This window comes from Phyllostomus discolor, chromosome X (assembly GCF_004126475.2).
Source record: "Phyllostomus discolor isolate MPI-MPIP mPhyDis1 chromosome X, mPhyDis1.pri.v3, whole genome shotgun sequence".
Taxonomy (NCBI): domain Eukaryota; kingdom Metazoa; phylum Chordata; class Mammalia; order Chiroptera; family Phyllostomidae; genus Phyllostomus; species Phyllostomus discolor.
The window spans coordinates 34,452,823-34,470,002 of record NC_050198.1 but is presented as its reverse complement, the minus strand read 5'-3'; the positions used below and the strand labels follow the sequence as shown (position 1 = coordinate 34,470,002).

Genomic DNA, 17,180 nt, shown 5'->3' with positions numbered 1-17,180 from the left:
AAAGAAACAGAACAAGATTTATAGTACAACACTGTTTATGTAAATTAAAACACATAACAATACCATATATTTTTCACAGATACACATATATGTAAATAAACACATGAATGGTAGATTGGAAGGATGTATGTTAAATACAGGAGACTAGGTGCCTGTGTTGGAGGGGGGAATGGGATCAGGAATGGGTGATGAAGGGGACAAAACACAACAAAATAATGAATAAAAGGGCTTCACATGGATCAGTGATGATACAGTGTGCCAAGAACTGAGGAGTATGGTCAACTCAATTCTGTGCACCTCTGAGAGAATAAGTAAATAAATAAAGTAATCGAGTGTCCAGGCAACAGGCTGGCTGGGTAGACTCCCAGGCTTGGGTTCCCTCCTCCTGTGACATCCCTCCCTCTGAATTTAGCCAAAGTTTACCAAAGTCCCAGCTGTATCAAGTAGACCCTTCAGAAGATCTCCTATCCCTGACTGCGCAGTCCCTCTAGAAGCCATTACTTTGTCGGGGGCATTTCCTGTCTATCAGTTCTCCCCAAGTTGGATCCCTAATTCCCAATCCCCATTCTCTATGGTGGTCCACTTTCAGGAACACGTTGTTTGTGTTTTGGAAAGGAGATTGATTCAGGAGTTCAAAGTGGTACCTGGGGGCTCCAGGCTTTGGGAAGAGATGGGGTTCTCAAGTATTCTATCTGCCATGTTCAGAGTATGGACCAAGGGAGGAAGACATGATGAGATAGGAGTCTCCCTCCTGCTACATACATGCATACGGTTTTCAAGTTCCATCTCTCCAACCACTCTCCTTCCACTGCAGGCACATATAGTTTGTCTCCTTTCAATTAGGTGCATACATGTATGTGTGTGCATGCCATATGTCTCCACATACAGGCATTTACTCACATGTGTGTACCAAGCAGGGGTGCCTCCCCACACAAAGTCACGCAGACACACTGTCACACTCGATCATACCTCTCCACATGTGGTCATGCAGACAGGACACACAGACACACAGACCACACAGACACACACACATACACACAGTCAGAAAGAGAAAACATCCAATATAGCATTGTTCATTTCAGTTTTCCATTTACAAAATCCAATGGTGAATCCAGGCAGTTAGAAAAAAGAAATGGAGGAAAACCCTCCTGAATGCACCCTATCTACCCCCACCCCTGTGATCCCCCCACCCCACCCCCTGGAAAAGGCACCCCCATCACTATCACTGAGAGAACAGGTAACCCCCCACCCCAGCCTCTCAGCCACTCTGGCCTGCCTTTCCAGGGCAACTCCATAGCCAGGCTTATTAATGTCTCTCCTGCTTAGAGTGCCCTCCCCATTCTCCTGGGGGTCAAGGCTTCTCCACTTCTGGGGCCATGTTAGGGTAGGGCAGGAACTTAGGACAAGGGTTTCAATAGGCAAGGGAAAGGATAAATATAGTTCTCCCCCCTCCACCCAGGGAATGAGAAGGGGATAGAGAACCTGGGCAAGACCAGGTAAAAGGAGTGCCAGCTTGGATCTCCAGTCCACAAGAACTGGCCTTGGAGTGATCCCAGAGTGGACTCTGCCCTGGGAGGGAAGCTTGGGAATCACCCACCTGGGGAATCTGGCTAGTCTGTTCCACTTTGGGTGGAGGGAAGGGTGGAGGGAAGGAAGTCAGGAGTTGAGGGCCCAGAAGACCAAGGGAGGGGCTTGAGGCCCCTGAGGCTTAAGGAGGACAAAAAGAGGTCAGATAGAAATGAACTCAAATCCACAGTACCTTGGAGCTTATCCACGATGAGATGCCAAGGCCCCAAAAGAATTTTCATCTTTGGGAGAGTAGTGTGAACTCAGGAGACAATTCTGGGTTTGAATTCCCCTCTGATGCCAGGCTCTGGGACCCAGCTACTCTGGGGAGTTCGACTATCTCCCCACACTTCCCTGGGGGGCTGCTCCTGCCTGTATGGTACCCACATCAGCCCTAGTGGGACTGAAGTGGATTTCCATCCTCAGAAAGAAGAGATGGAGCCTGGGAATCCAGGAGGCAGCTTGAGAGAACACAGCTAAGCTCATATCTTCAGCTCCAGGTGTGCAGCTCACATCCTGCTCTTCACCTAGCCTGGGCCCATCCTGGGGGGCCTTCTCCCTCCTCTCCTGGCTTCTCAGACAGATGCTCAAGAAACACTTGGGATGTCTGGACATAGTGGGAAGCAAGAGGAGACTGGGCTTGGGACCAGGGTTAGCCTAAAACAACATTGCACACAACATAGCAATTAAACATCCCTGCTCCCTGGGGAACCTGCACCCCCTTTGGTCCCTCTTGTCAACAGATCAATTTCTCCCTAAATATCCAGGCCTTGCTAAAGGACTTGGAAGGGGAGGGTGCATGGGAGCAGAGGGGGCCAGAAGAGATCTGGAAGTCTATTTTACAGGATAAATTTCCCCATTCTGGACAATGTCAGAAGGAGAGACATTAAAGCAAGAAAGCCTGACTCCTTAGCTGTTAGTAGAAAAACCTGCATTTTCAGTTTGTTTTCTTTTTCTGAATTGGAGGGAGAAAGAGAGAGAGAAAGAGAGAGAGACTGATTGATTCTGATTGATTGTAGAAGTGGAAAAAGAGGCAGCAGAGACAGGCCCTAGAACTAGAAACACCCCTTCCCAAGTCCCCCACAGGTGGGGAGGAGTTGGCAAAGGTGCTAGATTCTGGGTGGTTTGAGGGGCTGGAGCTGGAGCTCAGGAAGAAAGGCTCCTATATGGGCCCCTACTCCTCCCTTTCTGTTGGCCCCATCATGGTGGCCATGACCTACTCCCTGTCTGTCTGCCTACCAGCCTGCTTCACATGACACAGTAGGGTTCTCTGGGAGCCGGGGCACCTCCTGTGCCCCAGCAGGGGGCATGAGTCCTCAGGCACTTCTTGAGGTCCTTGTTGAGCAGGAAGCAGACGATCGGGTTGACAGCAGCCTGGGCGAAGCTCATCCAAACAGCGGTGGCCAGGTAACGGTGGGGCACAGCGCAGGCTTTAACAAACACTCGCCAGTAGCAGGCCACGATGTAAGGTGACCAGAGGAGCAGGAAGAGCAGTGTGATTGCGTAGAACATGCGGCCCAGCTGCTTTTCACCCTTGACCTCGTCCATGCCCAGCAGCCTCCGGCTGGCTGCATGCCCATTCTGCCGTATACCTAGCAGGGTTGGTGGCATGGGCCCACGGCCAAAGCCAGCGATCCAGTTGGCAGCAGCCTGGCCAGTGGCCCCAGGACCATGGAATGTCCAGTTCTGGCTGATGGCCGGCACCATCTGCACTGGCTTCATCTTGCGGTGACGATACTCAAAGAGGAGCAGTTTGCCGTAGACAGCATGTGTAGCTGCCATGAGCACAGCCAACATAAGCATGAAACCCAGTGTGTCATTGGCCTTGAAGTAGCGATGCTCAAAGATGCACTGGTCCTCCTCACGGATAAACTTGTAGGTGCCCACATCGAAGACAGGTGGGAAGGCCATGGCCACAGATAGGGTCCAGGCCATGCAGATCACAGCTGCACATGTCCAGAGTGTCATGCGTTTGGCGTAGAAGCGGTGGTGGGCAATGGCCATGTAGCGGGTGACGCTGATGCAGAACAGCATGAAGGCCGCATGGAAGCAAAAGAGCACAGCCATAAAGGCCACAATCTTGCAGCTGAGTGCACTGAAAGTCCATGAGGAGCCATGGCGCACAGAAGCCAGTACAAACGGGAAGCAGACGGCAGAGCGGATGCCATCGGCCAGGCACAGGTCCAGTAGAAAGTAGTAAGGAGCCTTGTGCAGGGCACGCTCCTTGAGCACCAGCAGCGACAAGATGGCATTGCCCGCCAGGCTCACGCACATGATCAGTCCCAGCAGCACCAGCTTTACATAAGCCGATGCTGATGGCGGAGACAGTGCGCCGCTCACCTCCTCGGGCTCTCCAGTAGTGTTGGCCATAATGAGGGGCAGAGGCTGCTCCCAACCCTATGGAGTCAGCCAGTCCAGTACTGGATGGGGGACTCCATCAGTTGACCTGCTGGGCCGAACCTGCAAATAGGGGTAATGGAGGAGGCACAGACATAGAGACAGAGAGATGAGGGCAAGAGAAAGGCAGGAAGAAAAAAACACACAGAGGCATAGAGACAAAGTGAGAAAGGATAGACCAAAGAGATAGAAAATGGCAATAAAGATAGAAATGGATAAAAAATTGAGACAGAGATGGAGGGGATGGAAAAGAGTAAGAAGAGATAAAGAGACAGAACCAGAGAGACAAGGAAAGGGGAAAAGAGGGGGAGAGAGGGTGACAGTAGAGGGAGAGGGACAGGGAGATAGGAGAGAAGAGGAGGGAGAGAGGCAGGAGAGAGGAAAGGAGAGAAAGAAACAAGAAAAAGACAGGGAGAAACAGATGGAAAGTTCAAAAAGTGAGGAAGAAACAGAAAAGGCAGTGTTAGTGTGACTGTGAAGCCCCCTACCTCCCATGCCCCCTACTTCCTCCCTGGCTGGTCTCAGGCCCTGCCGGTGGCCAACTGCTGCTTCTACTCTCTCCTCACCGAGTGAGTGCACACCATATCTCTAGATGTCTTTGGTTACCTGTTTCCTACATTGGTGGATCTGTGGGGCACGGATGCTGATGTGGCTCTTTTCCCTTTGTGTAAAGTCCTAAGGTTGTGCTCTTCAAACTTTTCTGACTACCACCCATCATAAGAGTTTACATCACAACCCGGTACACACACATACACACACATATGCAACACTGATGAATCAAAAGTTTCAAAGAATAGTAGAGTCTATGTCTAATACTCCCATCAGTTTCTATTCTATTTCATATTTTTTTGTTCATGCTGGTAGCCACTCATTAAATAAATTTCTTTATTCATGATCAGGAATGTGCTTAGCCTGCTGAAGGAACAGTGGGAAAACCAGTGTGGTTGGAAGAGGGCAGGTGAGGGAGGCTGTGGTAGAAGGTAAGTTCACAGAGATGTCCAGGGCCAGGTGATCTAGGGCTGTGGGCCATGACAACGACTTTGGTTTTTACTTTAAGTGAGGTGGAGAGTGTATGGATACAAAGATGTAGGTATGCTTGTGTGTATTCATTCATTGAAAAACCATTTACTGAATATCTACTGTGCCAGGCACTGGGGATACAGCTGTGAACCAGACAAAGATCCCTGCCCCTGTGAAGCTGACATTCTAGATAATAAAGACAATACATATGAAGTGATGTACAGTAGGTCAGATGATGATCAGTTCCTCAAAATAAAAAAGAAAGAAAGGGGGATAGGAAGTTAAAGGTGGAGAGATGCAATTTTAGATGAGGTGGACAAGGAAGGCTTCATGGAGGTGTCATCTGAGCAAAGACGTAAAGGAGGTGAGTTAGTCATGTGGGTACCTAGCAGAAGAGAAGTCCAGGCAGGAGGAACAGTCAGAGCAAAGGCCCTGAGGCAGGACCTGACAAGGTACCTTTGAAGAAGTACAAGGGGGCCACTGTAGGTAGAACAGAGTGAGAGGAAAGTGGTGGGAGGTGAGGCTAGAAAGCGGCAAGGGCCAGATCACGTAGGCCATGGTAAGGACTCTGCCTTTTACTCTGTGTGAGATGGGAGCCATGGGAGGGGCTGTGGGCAGAGGCGAGGTGTGATATAACTCAAGGCTGAGAAGGATCCCACTTGATGCTGTGAGGAGTACAGACCTTGGGGGCAAATGTGGAAATGAGGAGACTACTCAGGAGGCTCCTGCAGTAATCCAGGTGAGAAATAACAGCACACCCATGCCTTTTGCCCTGCTTATTTTCTTTTCCTAGAATTTATCTCCTTTAACTCACTATATTAATTTACTTTTAAAATTTGCTTTATTGCTTGCCTCTCCCTGTGAGAACAAAAGCTCCACAGGGCAGGGCTTATAGACTCATGCAGTTTCCTCTAGAAGAGCGCTGCATAGCACATGGTAGGCCCTCAGTCCAGAGCTGTTAACCAACTGATTTGGACTAAATAGGCTGGTAGCTCAGGGAGGGCTGCCTGGAGGCATCCAGGTAGGATTTGTTGAAAGGATAGCCCAGGCAGTGCATGAGTAGGAGGGCACAGGCAACACTTGGCAGGGAATGGGAAGAATCCTGGTGTGTGTGGGCTCGGGGAGAGGGTGTGAAGCGCGATAAGGTAACAGGGCAGGTAGCAGAGGAAAGGTGGCCTTGCAGAAGCCAGAGAAGATCAGAACTACTGTTGGGGCTGGGATGGGCCTGAGGTTGGGGGAGGCAGGGCTTGAGTGGGTGTCTTTCTAGCCGCCTCTGTCCCAGGAAAAAGTCTCCTGTCTGCACTGTTTTCCAGCTCAATGCAGGCTGGCCTGCCACAGCCACCTGGGGCCAGGCTTTTTGGATGGCGCCCTGAAGTCTCAGAGCCAGGGCCAGTAGGCCAAAAGAAAGTGTTGGGACAGGGGCTCAGGAGAAGTGGGGTTGACAGGCCCCTTTCAGCTGGCCCTGAAGGCCTGACAGCTCACACAGAACTGTGGACCAGCCCACAGACAGCTGGGTATGTGTAAATGTGTACGCACACACACTCTCTTTAGCCTTGAGAGGAAGCAGGGGTGAGAGTTACAGAGACAGAGGGAAAGTGAATGTAAGAGACAGTCAAAGAGGCATAGAGTAACAAAGAGATAGGAGCAGAGAGACAGAGACAAACAGAAATTGATCAGGGGGCGAAGGCAGAGACACAGAAAGGGGAGACAGACTTATAGACAGAAAGAAAGAGATGGAAATAGAAAAGGGAAGAAGAGAAAAAGAGAGTGAGAAAAAAGAGAGATACACAGAGAGAAATGGAGAGAGTGGGAGAGACAGAGAAGGGAGAGAAAAAGATAGAGACAGTGGGAGAGAGATAGGTAGATATTGAAGTAGATAGATTGAAGGGGAGGGATAATACCAGGAAGGAAAGAAAGACATAGAGAAATAAAGATGGGGGTAGGGGTGGAGACAGAGGCAGAGAGAGGGAGAAATAGATAAAGATAGAAAGAGGGAGACAGAGAAACACACTAAGACCAAAAAGGTAAATAGTGTGTAGTGCAGAGTTTCAGTGAAAACAAAAACAAACACAGCAAACAAAACCCTGGTATTGCCTGGAAAGCTGGGGCACTTGTACAAACAATGGAGGAGGGTTCTTCTGAGCACAGACTGGTAGCACAGCCTGGGTCCCAGATGCCCTGACACAGACACCTACACATGCACACAGACACATAGCTTACAGCAACGGCACCAGTGGAGCGCACCCAGCTCACACACAGGGACACCATGTGTGGAGTGTGAGTGACATGCCTGTGCGTACACACACACACACACACACACACACACACACACACGGAAGGTATACCACATACCCTGCCTAAATGCCAGTGCTTCATCCTCAATAAAGGCGTTACTGCCCTCTACGGGACATTTTGGAAATTTGTGGTGCATTTTTGGTTGTCACATAGTTGGAGTGCAGGGTGTCTTTCTAACATTTAAGGACCCAGGATGAGAATACTGGCCATCCAGAGATGTGCGGGGCAGTCCCACACAGCCATCATGTCCTGCATTCCCTAGGACTTTGGACTTGTAATAAACTGAACATAACATCTACCTCTATTTCACAGATAAACACAATTCCCCCCTGCTTTTAATGTACAGTAGGTCCTCGATAACATTTTATTCAATGTTGTTTGGTTATAACTTTGATGAGATACCATAGGAACTTAACTCTTGTTTGTATCAATTAGCCTATGGTAAAGCTGGTTTTGTTATACATCGTTTTGCCGCAGTTTCAAGAACCTATTGACAACATGAAGTGAGGACTTACTGTACACCGAATTATCCAGGAACGTGGCTGTTAAGTCCACAGCAGCCTGTACTTTGTTCTGTGGAGCACTTTCCTTGAGCTGTTCATTATTTCAGAAAAATCTCAGCCCTGGACCTTTCTGCACTTCCTGCATGGGGCTGCTTCTGATTTTCCCCTTTTCCTTAACCCGTGTGTACTCATTGTGTTACATGGCTCCAATGACTTCACTGAACCTCCTGGAGAGAATCATGACCAACCATTTACATTTGAAATACAAGTTATTTTCTTCTATATCACTTTCATTTTATTTTCTATTTCTTTGTAAGAGTGAATACAATGTGGCTATTGTGTAAAATACTATATGGGTTTTCTTTTGAAATTATATGTGCAGAGAGCTTATATTATTTAAGATCTTTGTGTCCAGATAGTACGGGGGCATTATAAAATACGTTCCATGAAAGAGGGTGTTAGGTATGAGAGGGCTGAGAATTACATACACAGACAGGCAGACACACTCACACATATACACGTGCAATAGTTCATAAACCAACAATTATAATGCCCTTAACACACACACTTTCAAACTCTCAAATCCCAATAGAGTCACACCTGTAAACCTACTCACTGTTACTCACACATAGACTCATATCCCCTTTGTCTCATCATACCTGATTATTTAGATCCTCTCACATATTCAGACAAACTCTTGCAATACATGTATATAAACAGCGGCATACCTATGTCATCACTTATACAAACACTGTTACACACATTAACACTCAGATTCAAAGTCACTTAAATAGGCCAGCATGCTCACATGCACTTGAACTCTGTTATAGACATACACACAAACACAGAGAAAAACTGCCCGTGTATAGACACTCACAGACGTGTACACACAAACTTGTTCACAACACATAGATACATTTACATGATATACACATCCTGCAACAGGTATACACCAAGAGACAGCCCTGTGTATGTGTACTCCAGCCAAAGCCTGCACACACAGGTGGAAACATTAGCAGAGCTGCCAGGCTGGTGGGCACCTGTCATAGCAGGAGGCTAGATAAAGATGGGGCTCTAGGGGGGCCATGTGAAAAGAGAGGTTGTAAATATTTGGGTCTCTTCCTGTTGAAACATCCCAGATTGTTTTCTGATTATTCTTTTGATTGCCACTCATTCATCATCAGTGAGGGGTTTTTTGTTTTGTTTCCCTTATAAGTGTACAATGTTTATTTTTCTTTTAATTTGATCTCATTCTTATTTTCCCACAATGTTTTTTTCTCACAGAAATATAAGGGCTGTATGATTGTTGCTGTTGTTACTCTCATATGGTATGAGGTTTTCCTTAGAGGAATGCAATTAGTTCGTTAATTTCCTTGATTGTTGCTGCTTTACAAAAGAAACTTTTTTCTAGAACATTTGAAACAGAGAAAAAGTAGAAAGAATCCTGTAATGAACCTCAGTGCATCTATTGCCCAGATTCACTACTGATCAACTCATAGGGCCTTATTTCACCTATAACCTCACATACTTCCCCCACTTCTAGAATATTCTGAAGCATATCTGTTATATAATTTCATACATAAGCATTTCAGAAAGTATTTCTGAAAGACAAGACCACTTTCAAGCATTGCAATAATGTTATTTTTGTTATTTCTTAGATTATTTATTGATTTATTTGCTACTGGCTTTTAATATTAACAATTAGCCAAGTCTGATTCTTGTGGGATTTCATAATTAATCATTTTCTTTTGATCTTGGGTAAAAACATTTGTCAATAAATGAATGAAGGCTGGCTGTTGTTGAATTCAATTGACTCATTGGAAGGGAAGCCAGCCTTTTATGGCTGTTGTGGAGTGCTGCTTTCTTAAGAATGCAGACCTAAAATTTGTTTATTGAAAAACTGTTTTCAGAAGTCACAAAGGTCTGCTGACCTCTTTTATATCTTATACTCAAGTACATTTAATTTTTAAGATACTTTCTCCATCATCATGGACTTTTTTATTAAAGCTTCAAAATCAGGAAATGCACAAGACAAACAATACTTTCCTGTCCCGTCCCCCCCAAAAATCCAGACTATCCCTAAATTAAGCAATTTAGTGAAGGTTGTCTCAAATTTGGATTTAACTGCCAAATTAGTCCTTTCTTCCTCAGCCTAAATATCTGATATGTGTGGGAAGGTTATCAAAAGAAACTCATTTCCCAGTAGGGCATGCTGGTCAACTGACCACAGAACACTGTCACGCAGAGAAAGACTTGGACTTTTTAAAGCAACTGGAAGTGCAAATTAAGAAACCAGGTTCGTTTCTGAGATGGGTTAGAACATTCTTAGATAGAGCTCAACCAGCTAGTGATGGGACTGCACAATTAACAAGCTAAGATGCCCCTCCCAGTAGAATCTCACATGTTAGCAGTCTGTCAGGAAATTGTCCACACTATCATTGAAACCAATGAGGTAAAAAGAATAGGAGAGGGGCCACTTTCAATTACTACTGTTAGGAGACTGTGTGAACAGGTCAAAGGACATCAAGATAACATTAACCCAGAAGACTGTTGAATCAAAGAGGTTTCATTTTTTATTGATGCATCTCTGAATGTTAATTAACTTGCTTGGTTCATAGGATTAGTCAGAAGTCCTGAAAATAAATGCAAGAAGCACCAAAATAAACTAAGATTGAAATATTCAAAGTGATAATGAATATTTTGAAACATTGTGGAAACTCTAAGTCTGTGGACTGATGCTGCTGTTGTGATGACAGGAAGTTTACATCTGGAATTTGTTCTGAAAAATACCAAGATTCATTCACTGAGGGGCCCTTACCTTATAAAAGCTTGCCTGTAGGTCTAATCTCCACAGTTAACGATCCTAAGTGAACTTAATTAAATTCAAAGCACTACCCACCTGTGTGTCAATTTTCTGTGAAGCACTGGGATCAGTACACCATTCTCTATTGTTTAAAACCTAAGTGTGTAAAGATTTTGTAAAAGATTTAGGAGCTACAAGAAAAATTTCAGCATTTATTTGTGAATGATTTTCACTTCCCAGATCTCATGCTTACTAGTTTCAAACAATGGCTCTTTGAGCACATGAATAAAATTACATACAAATTTTGAAGTCACTCGAAAATATCATAAGGGTATACTGACAAGTTTTATGGGTTTGAAGCCAAACTTCAACTTAAAAGAAATGAGGTCAAGTATGGCTCCCTTGATGATGTTTAGTTGGCATTCGAAGTTGAGTATTAAAAAAAGACGTATTAAGATGAGTACAGCAATGTATGTGTGTACTTAGGGGAAAAGCTTTATAGTTATTTTGAAATATTCAAAATGGAAATTTTCTGTTGGGTTCAAAATTCATGAGCATTTGTTACAAAAAAATTTAAACTCCACATTTGACTGAAACAAAAGAAAAAGGCATTAGATTTAAGAATCATCCTACCTTGGAAACACAAAATTCAAAGACTATGAATTATCAAGTTCTGCTTATTGATGAAAAAGGAGTTTTTTTTAATATTTCTCCATGTGAGCTCATATTTCATATATTTTTTAAAGATTTTATTTATTTATTTTTAGAGAGGGAAGGGAGGGAGATAGAGAGAGAAACATCAATGTGCGGTTGCTGGGGGTCATGGCCTGCAACCCAGGCATGTACCCTGACTGGGAATCGAACCTGCGACACTTTGGTTCTCAGCCCGCACTCAATCCACTGAGCTACACGAAAAAGGAGTTTTAACCAATTAAACAAAATACTCTTTGACCATTCACTGCCACCTACTTATGCAAGCAGTTTCCTGTTGATGGTGACTACCAAGAGATAGAAGAGATCATGTAGCTATTTTGGGCATAAAACCTGGGTCTTTGCTTTGCTTGGCCATGGCAAGAACAAGCGAGTTAAAAAAGGGAACTGAAAAGGGGAGAAATGAAGAGTTATTCCATTTCTTTAGAAGGGCTTGTATGGTGTGGAAGCACTAGCCATATGTAACACTAGAAACTCTATCTGATGCTTCAGAGAAATCCAAATGGTATTTGAGGACTCCAAAGCTCATGCTTTTAAGGTGAGCTTTGAAGCTATATTTCATACATTCAAGCTAATTATTGAGGACATTGGGGCAAATTGTGCCTGAGCATCCTTCATGGAATGATCTTACCTGCAACAACATGCCTTCCAAGATAAAGAAGTGACAGGCAAGTTTGTATCCATGTCAAAACTAATAGCTACTGGTTTGGCCAAAAAGTCCATATCGTTTTATTCCATAAAATAAAAGGCACATTTTTCATTTTCACCAATAACTTAATTGATTTGGATCTTTTGAGTATGTTGACTATCTCCCACATGGTATAATGTCGATTGTTTTCAATTAATATCCCGATTTGGTCGCTATCAACTCCAACTGGTCTACCTGACCGTGGATCATTGTTTGGCAAGAAATCTCCAGCATGAAACTTCGCACATCACTAGTGACATATTCTATCAGTCACAGCACCTTCTCCATACACTGCACAAATCGTTTTTTTTGCATCTCAATTGAGTTTTTACCTTTCTTGAAATAATAAAGCATAATATGCCAAAAATATTGTATATTTTCTTCCATCTACAATATTAAAATGGCTACACAAAAATTCACCAATTTTGATGTTTTTTTTTAAATGCACACTGAGGGTGGGCTGGGATGGGAGTAAAAGATAGAAAATTGTACTTGAACAACAATTAAAATAAAATTTTTAAAAATGCACACTGATGCCCTGCCTGGTGTGGCTCAGTGGATTAAGCGTCGGTCTGTGAACCAAAGGGTCGCTAGTTTGATTCCCAGTCAGGGCACATACCTGGGCTGCCTGCCTAGTCCCCGTTTAGGAGTGTGTGAGAGGCAACCATACACTGATGTTTCTCTCCCTTTTTTTCTCCGTCCCTTCCCCTCTCTCTAAAAATAAGTAAAACCTTTTTACAAAATACACACTGATATGACAGCTATCACCATACAATCTAACAAAATTGTTTCAAGTGAAGTGAAAGGACAACTAAGTGCTACTAGAGTCATCTTATGAAAAAAAACAATCAAACTTTTTGGCCAACCCAATATTTGCTTCATTTGCTGTTTTTTTTTAAACCAAGAAACACAATAACTTGATAGAAGATCTATGCTCAGCACCAAATGTTTTACCAAATCATTATGGAAATGACCATAAGTAATTTAAATGCCCATAAAATAAATCAAGACAGTCAGGACCAAAGTCTCAGAAGTGGGCATCAATGTAGACCATTACAAATTTGCATGAGGGAGTGAAAAAGTTATAGCTCCAGAAGTGAACTCAAGTGTATTATGAAAAATTTCATTTGAAAGTTATATATAAGTTTTATAACTCTCCTAAAACTTTGCATGTTTATTTTTCCTACCAATTTGCATAATATAAAGAAAATGTAAGGAATTTCTTTTCATCAAACTCCAGTACCTCTAAATCCCTTTCAGTTTACTCCAGTGTGCCATACACATATTTCACATTCTCTGTGTGCCAGGCTATGAATGCCCTAACACATTCACATCCAGTCACATTGCACAGACACACTAGCACTTACAGACAGATATGTGCACACAGGGACATATATACATGGAAATTTGCATTTGCATTCAACATTCAGACTTACATCAGCTGATAAATGCAACCAAGTGCTCATACACACACATACACACACTCCTCTTCTATATTGAAACAGGCATGTGTGTAGGTGCCCACCTACCAGCAAATTACAAGATATACAAAACACACACAGGCACCCTTCTACAGAAATACAGGCCTAGGCAGAAACACATTCACCATTCACATGGACACTTGCAGGAACATACACCTGCAGACCAAATTATATAGACACAATCATGAATGCGCATAACTGACAGACAGACACAAGCAAGTCCTGTTCACATTCTAGAGATCCAGGCCTTCCCCCACCCTAGGCTCTTGCACTAAGAGATTAAAACCCACTATCTTATACAAACCCTGCCCTCCCACACATGTATATACACACAGTATATAAATCTGCCCTTGCACATATACACACAGTACAGACATACTTGCACATATGAGCATATCACTCAGGCTCACTGCTACATACACAGAGGCAGCTAGGCATGTGGAACAGTGCAGACTCATGCATTCACATCCACATAGACAGTGGTGCTTACAAACACAGACAGACACAGCCCTCTGATGCACACACCTTTTCACACTTACACATACACTCATGTGTCAGAGGTACACATATCCTAGTACATGGCCAGATAAGCACAAATCATTTACACACACATCCACCTACATCATCACATCTAAACATGGATACCAACATTGTTACATTTACAGACACTCACAACAGAGATTCACAAGCACACATTTACATCCCAACCACTACAAACCTGTATACATCTTCTAAAACATACTCTTCAACAAACAACAAGTGCTAGCGAGGTTGTGGAGAAAAGGGAACCCTAGTGCACTGTTGGTGGGAATGCAGACTGGTGCAGCCACTGTGGAAAAGTGTGGAATTTTTTCAGAAAACTAAGAATGGAACTGCCTTTTGATTTAGAGATTCTACTGTTGGGACTATACCCTAAGAATGCTGAATCACCCATTCAAAAGAATCTATGCAGCCCAATGTTCATAGCAGCACAACTGACAATAGCCAAGTGCTGGAAGCAACCTAAGTGCCCATCAGTAAATGAATGGATCAAAAAACTGTGGTATACAATGGAATACTATGCAGCAAAGAGAAAGAAGGAGCTCCTACCCTTTGAGACAGCATGGATGGATCTAGAGAGCATATTATCCTAAGTGAAATAAGGCAGGTGGTGAGGGACAAATACCATATGATCTCACCTTTAACTAGAACCTAATCAACAAAAAAAATAAGCAAGCAAATAGAACCAGAGACATTGAAATAACAAACTGACAGTAACCAGAGGAGAGGGAGATAGTGGGGGAAAGTAGGTGTGGGTCTATCAAGGAACGTGTATAAAGGACCCATGGACAAAGCCAAAGCAGGTAGGATCGAGGGTGGGAGGTGGGGATGGGTGAGGTTGGGGGGAAATGGAGACAACTGTACTTGAACAACAATAAAAAACACACTCTTGCACAAGCACACACACATATGCAGACACACCAGCAATGCAGGTAACAGCCACACTCACATGGGCACAATCCTACCACAGATACAGTTGTGTGTACTCACAGACCCAGATGTCTGTGCACTGGGAAATACACATTCAGGACCAAATGCCCTCCATCAACCTCCTACACACACATGTCCTTCCTCATACAGCCAGGGTTTTATACACACAGTGGGAACACATAAAAGTACAAGCCAAGTTTTATGTACAGGCATACTCTCACATACACACAGGATCTGTTCATTCTGTCATACATTCACATATATACAGATGCAGCAAATATGCACATGGAAACAACCCCATTCACTTGCAGGTAAGTAACATAATGTTACTTACACATTACCACATGTAATAATTATAGCGCTGGATAATGCCTTATAGCACAAAGGACTCATTATGAGCCAGGTATTGTCCTTGGCACTTTCAAATATAAACTCATCCAATCCTCACCCTCTGAGATAGGTTGTATTATTACCCTCACTGAAGAATAAGAAACTGGCCCTGGCTGGTGTAGCTCAGAGGATTGAGCGTGGGCTGTGAATCAAAGGGTTGCTGGTTCAATCCCCAGTCAGGGCACATGCCTGGATTGTGGGCTAGGTCCCCAGTGGGGGCCACATGAGAGGCAACCACACATTGATGTTTCTCTCCCTCTCTTTCTGTCTCCCTCCCCCTCTCCCTAAAAATAAATAAAATCTTTTTTAAAAAAGAATAAGAAACTGGAACTTAATTGAGGTTACTTGACTTGTGCAAAGTTACACAGGTAATAAATGGGAGAACTAGGATTCAAACCCAGAGTTTGGCTCCAGAGACCTTACAGATACAACATACTCACATGTAGAAACACATTTACCACATTCACAGATACACACTATTCTAGCACAAGCACATGCATACACAACTCATATATTGACACACTCAGGTATAGCTAGCCACACACATGCACATATGCATAGATGTGCTTGCAAACACTCCAGCACAGGTATATATGCCATAGGAAACATTATATAGATATTCATACATACATTCACAATCATACACACCCAGACACACCTACACTATAAACACAGAAAAGATCCAGCTACACCACCTACATACTATCCAGATAAGCCCACACTCATGTACAGGTACACCCACACTCTCAGATACACTCACCACCCTAATACACCAAAGACACTCATACACACTAACCAGATATTCTCCCCTACCCAGATACACTCATACTCACACACCCTGCACAGATTCACCTATACTCTCTATCTTTCAAATACACCCAGATAATCCTATCTCTTTCTCATATACTATCCAAAGAGAACCCCACACATGCTACTTAGATAGACCCACTCTCATACACCCCACCCAGACAGGTGCACATTCTCTTTCTCTCACACATTATTCAGATACACCCACTTTCACACTCATATTCAATACTGATACAGCCACACTCTCACACACATCACATCTAAACACACCCATCCTTATACACACACACCTCAAATACACCTGCAGTTATAGGCACTCCACCCAGATGCAGCCACACTTAGGTGAACTCCAACTTAGTACACCCACACTCTCACATAAGACACTAAAATACAAACTCACCCTCCCAAACCAGAGCCCTCATATCCGACCAAAGCACACCTACGGTTTCCCTCACACAGTATCAAGACATACCCAAGATGACACTACACTTACACACACCCCACCCAGATACTCACACTCACAAATTCCTAACCCAAATACATCCACACAGATACCCACCTACATATAACCCAGAGACACCCACTCACACACAAATCTTATCCATATACACCCACACTTTCTCTGTTAATTTCTTTCTCTCTTAATTTCTTTCTCTTTGTCTGTCTGTCTCTCTCACATACACATACACACGCCAAACACAGCTCCAGCCATGTGGCCCCACCCAGATCCATCCACCCTCTCACACATACACTATCCAGATTTGCCCCATATGGATCATTTAGATATACTCACCCCCACACACATCATCTAGATGCATCTGCATTCACACATACGTGCCACAGAGATGTATCCAACTCTCACACATGCCATGCAGGTGCACCTGCCCAGCTACTCCACTGACCAGATATATCCAATGCTCTCAACCCCTCCACACCACCTGAATGTGCTCACACTCCAAACATACACTTACCACCCAGACATACCTCCAAACTCTCTTTCACACATCCCATCCAGTTATACACACACTCAAATACATACCCAAGTACAT

At 43.9% G+C, this 17,180-nt stretch overlaps 1 protein-coding gene across 1 annotated transcript; it reads right to left on the bottom strand.

The window, feature by feature from the left end:
- Window positions 1–572: 572 nt before the first annotated feature.
- GPR173 (G protein-coupled receptor 173) lies at window positions 573–4,249 on the bottom strand. Its single transcript, XM_028523271.2, has one exon. It carries the CDS (start codon window positions 3,934–3,936, stop codon window positions 2,815–2,817), a length of 1,122 nt encoding a protein of 373 aa, XP_028379072.1. The 5' UTR covers window positions 3,937–4,249; the 3' UTR covers window positions 573–2,814.
- Window positions 4,250–17,180: the final 12,931 nt, after the last annotated feature.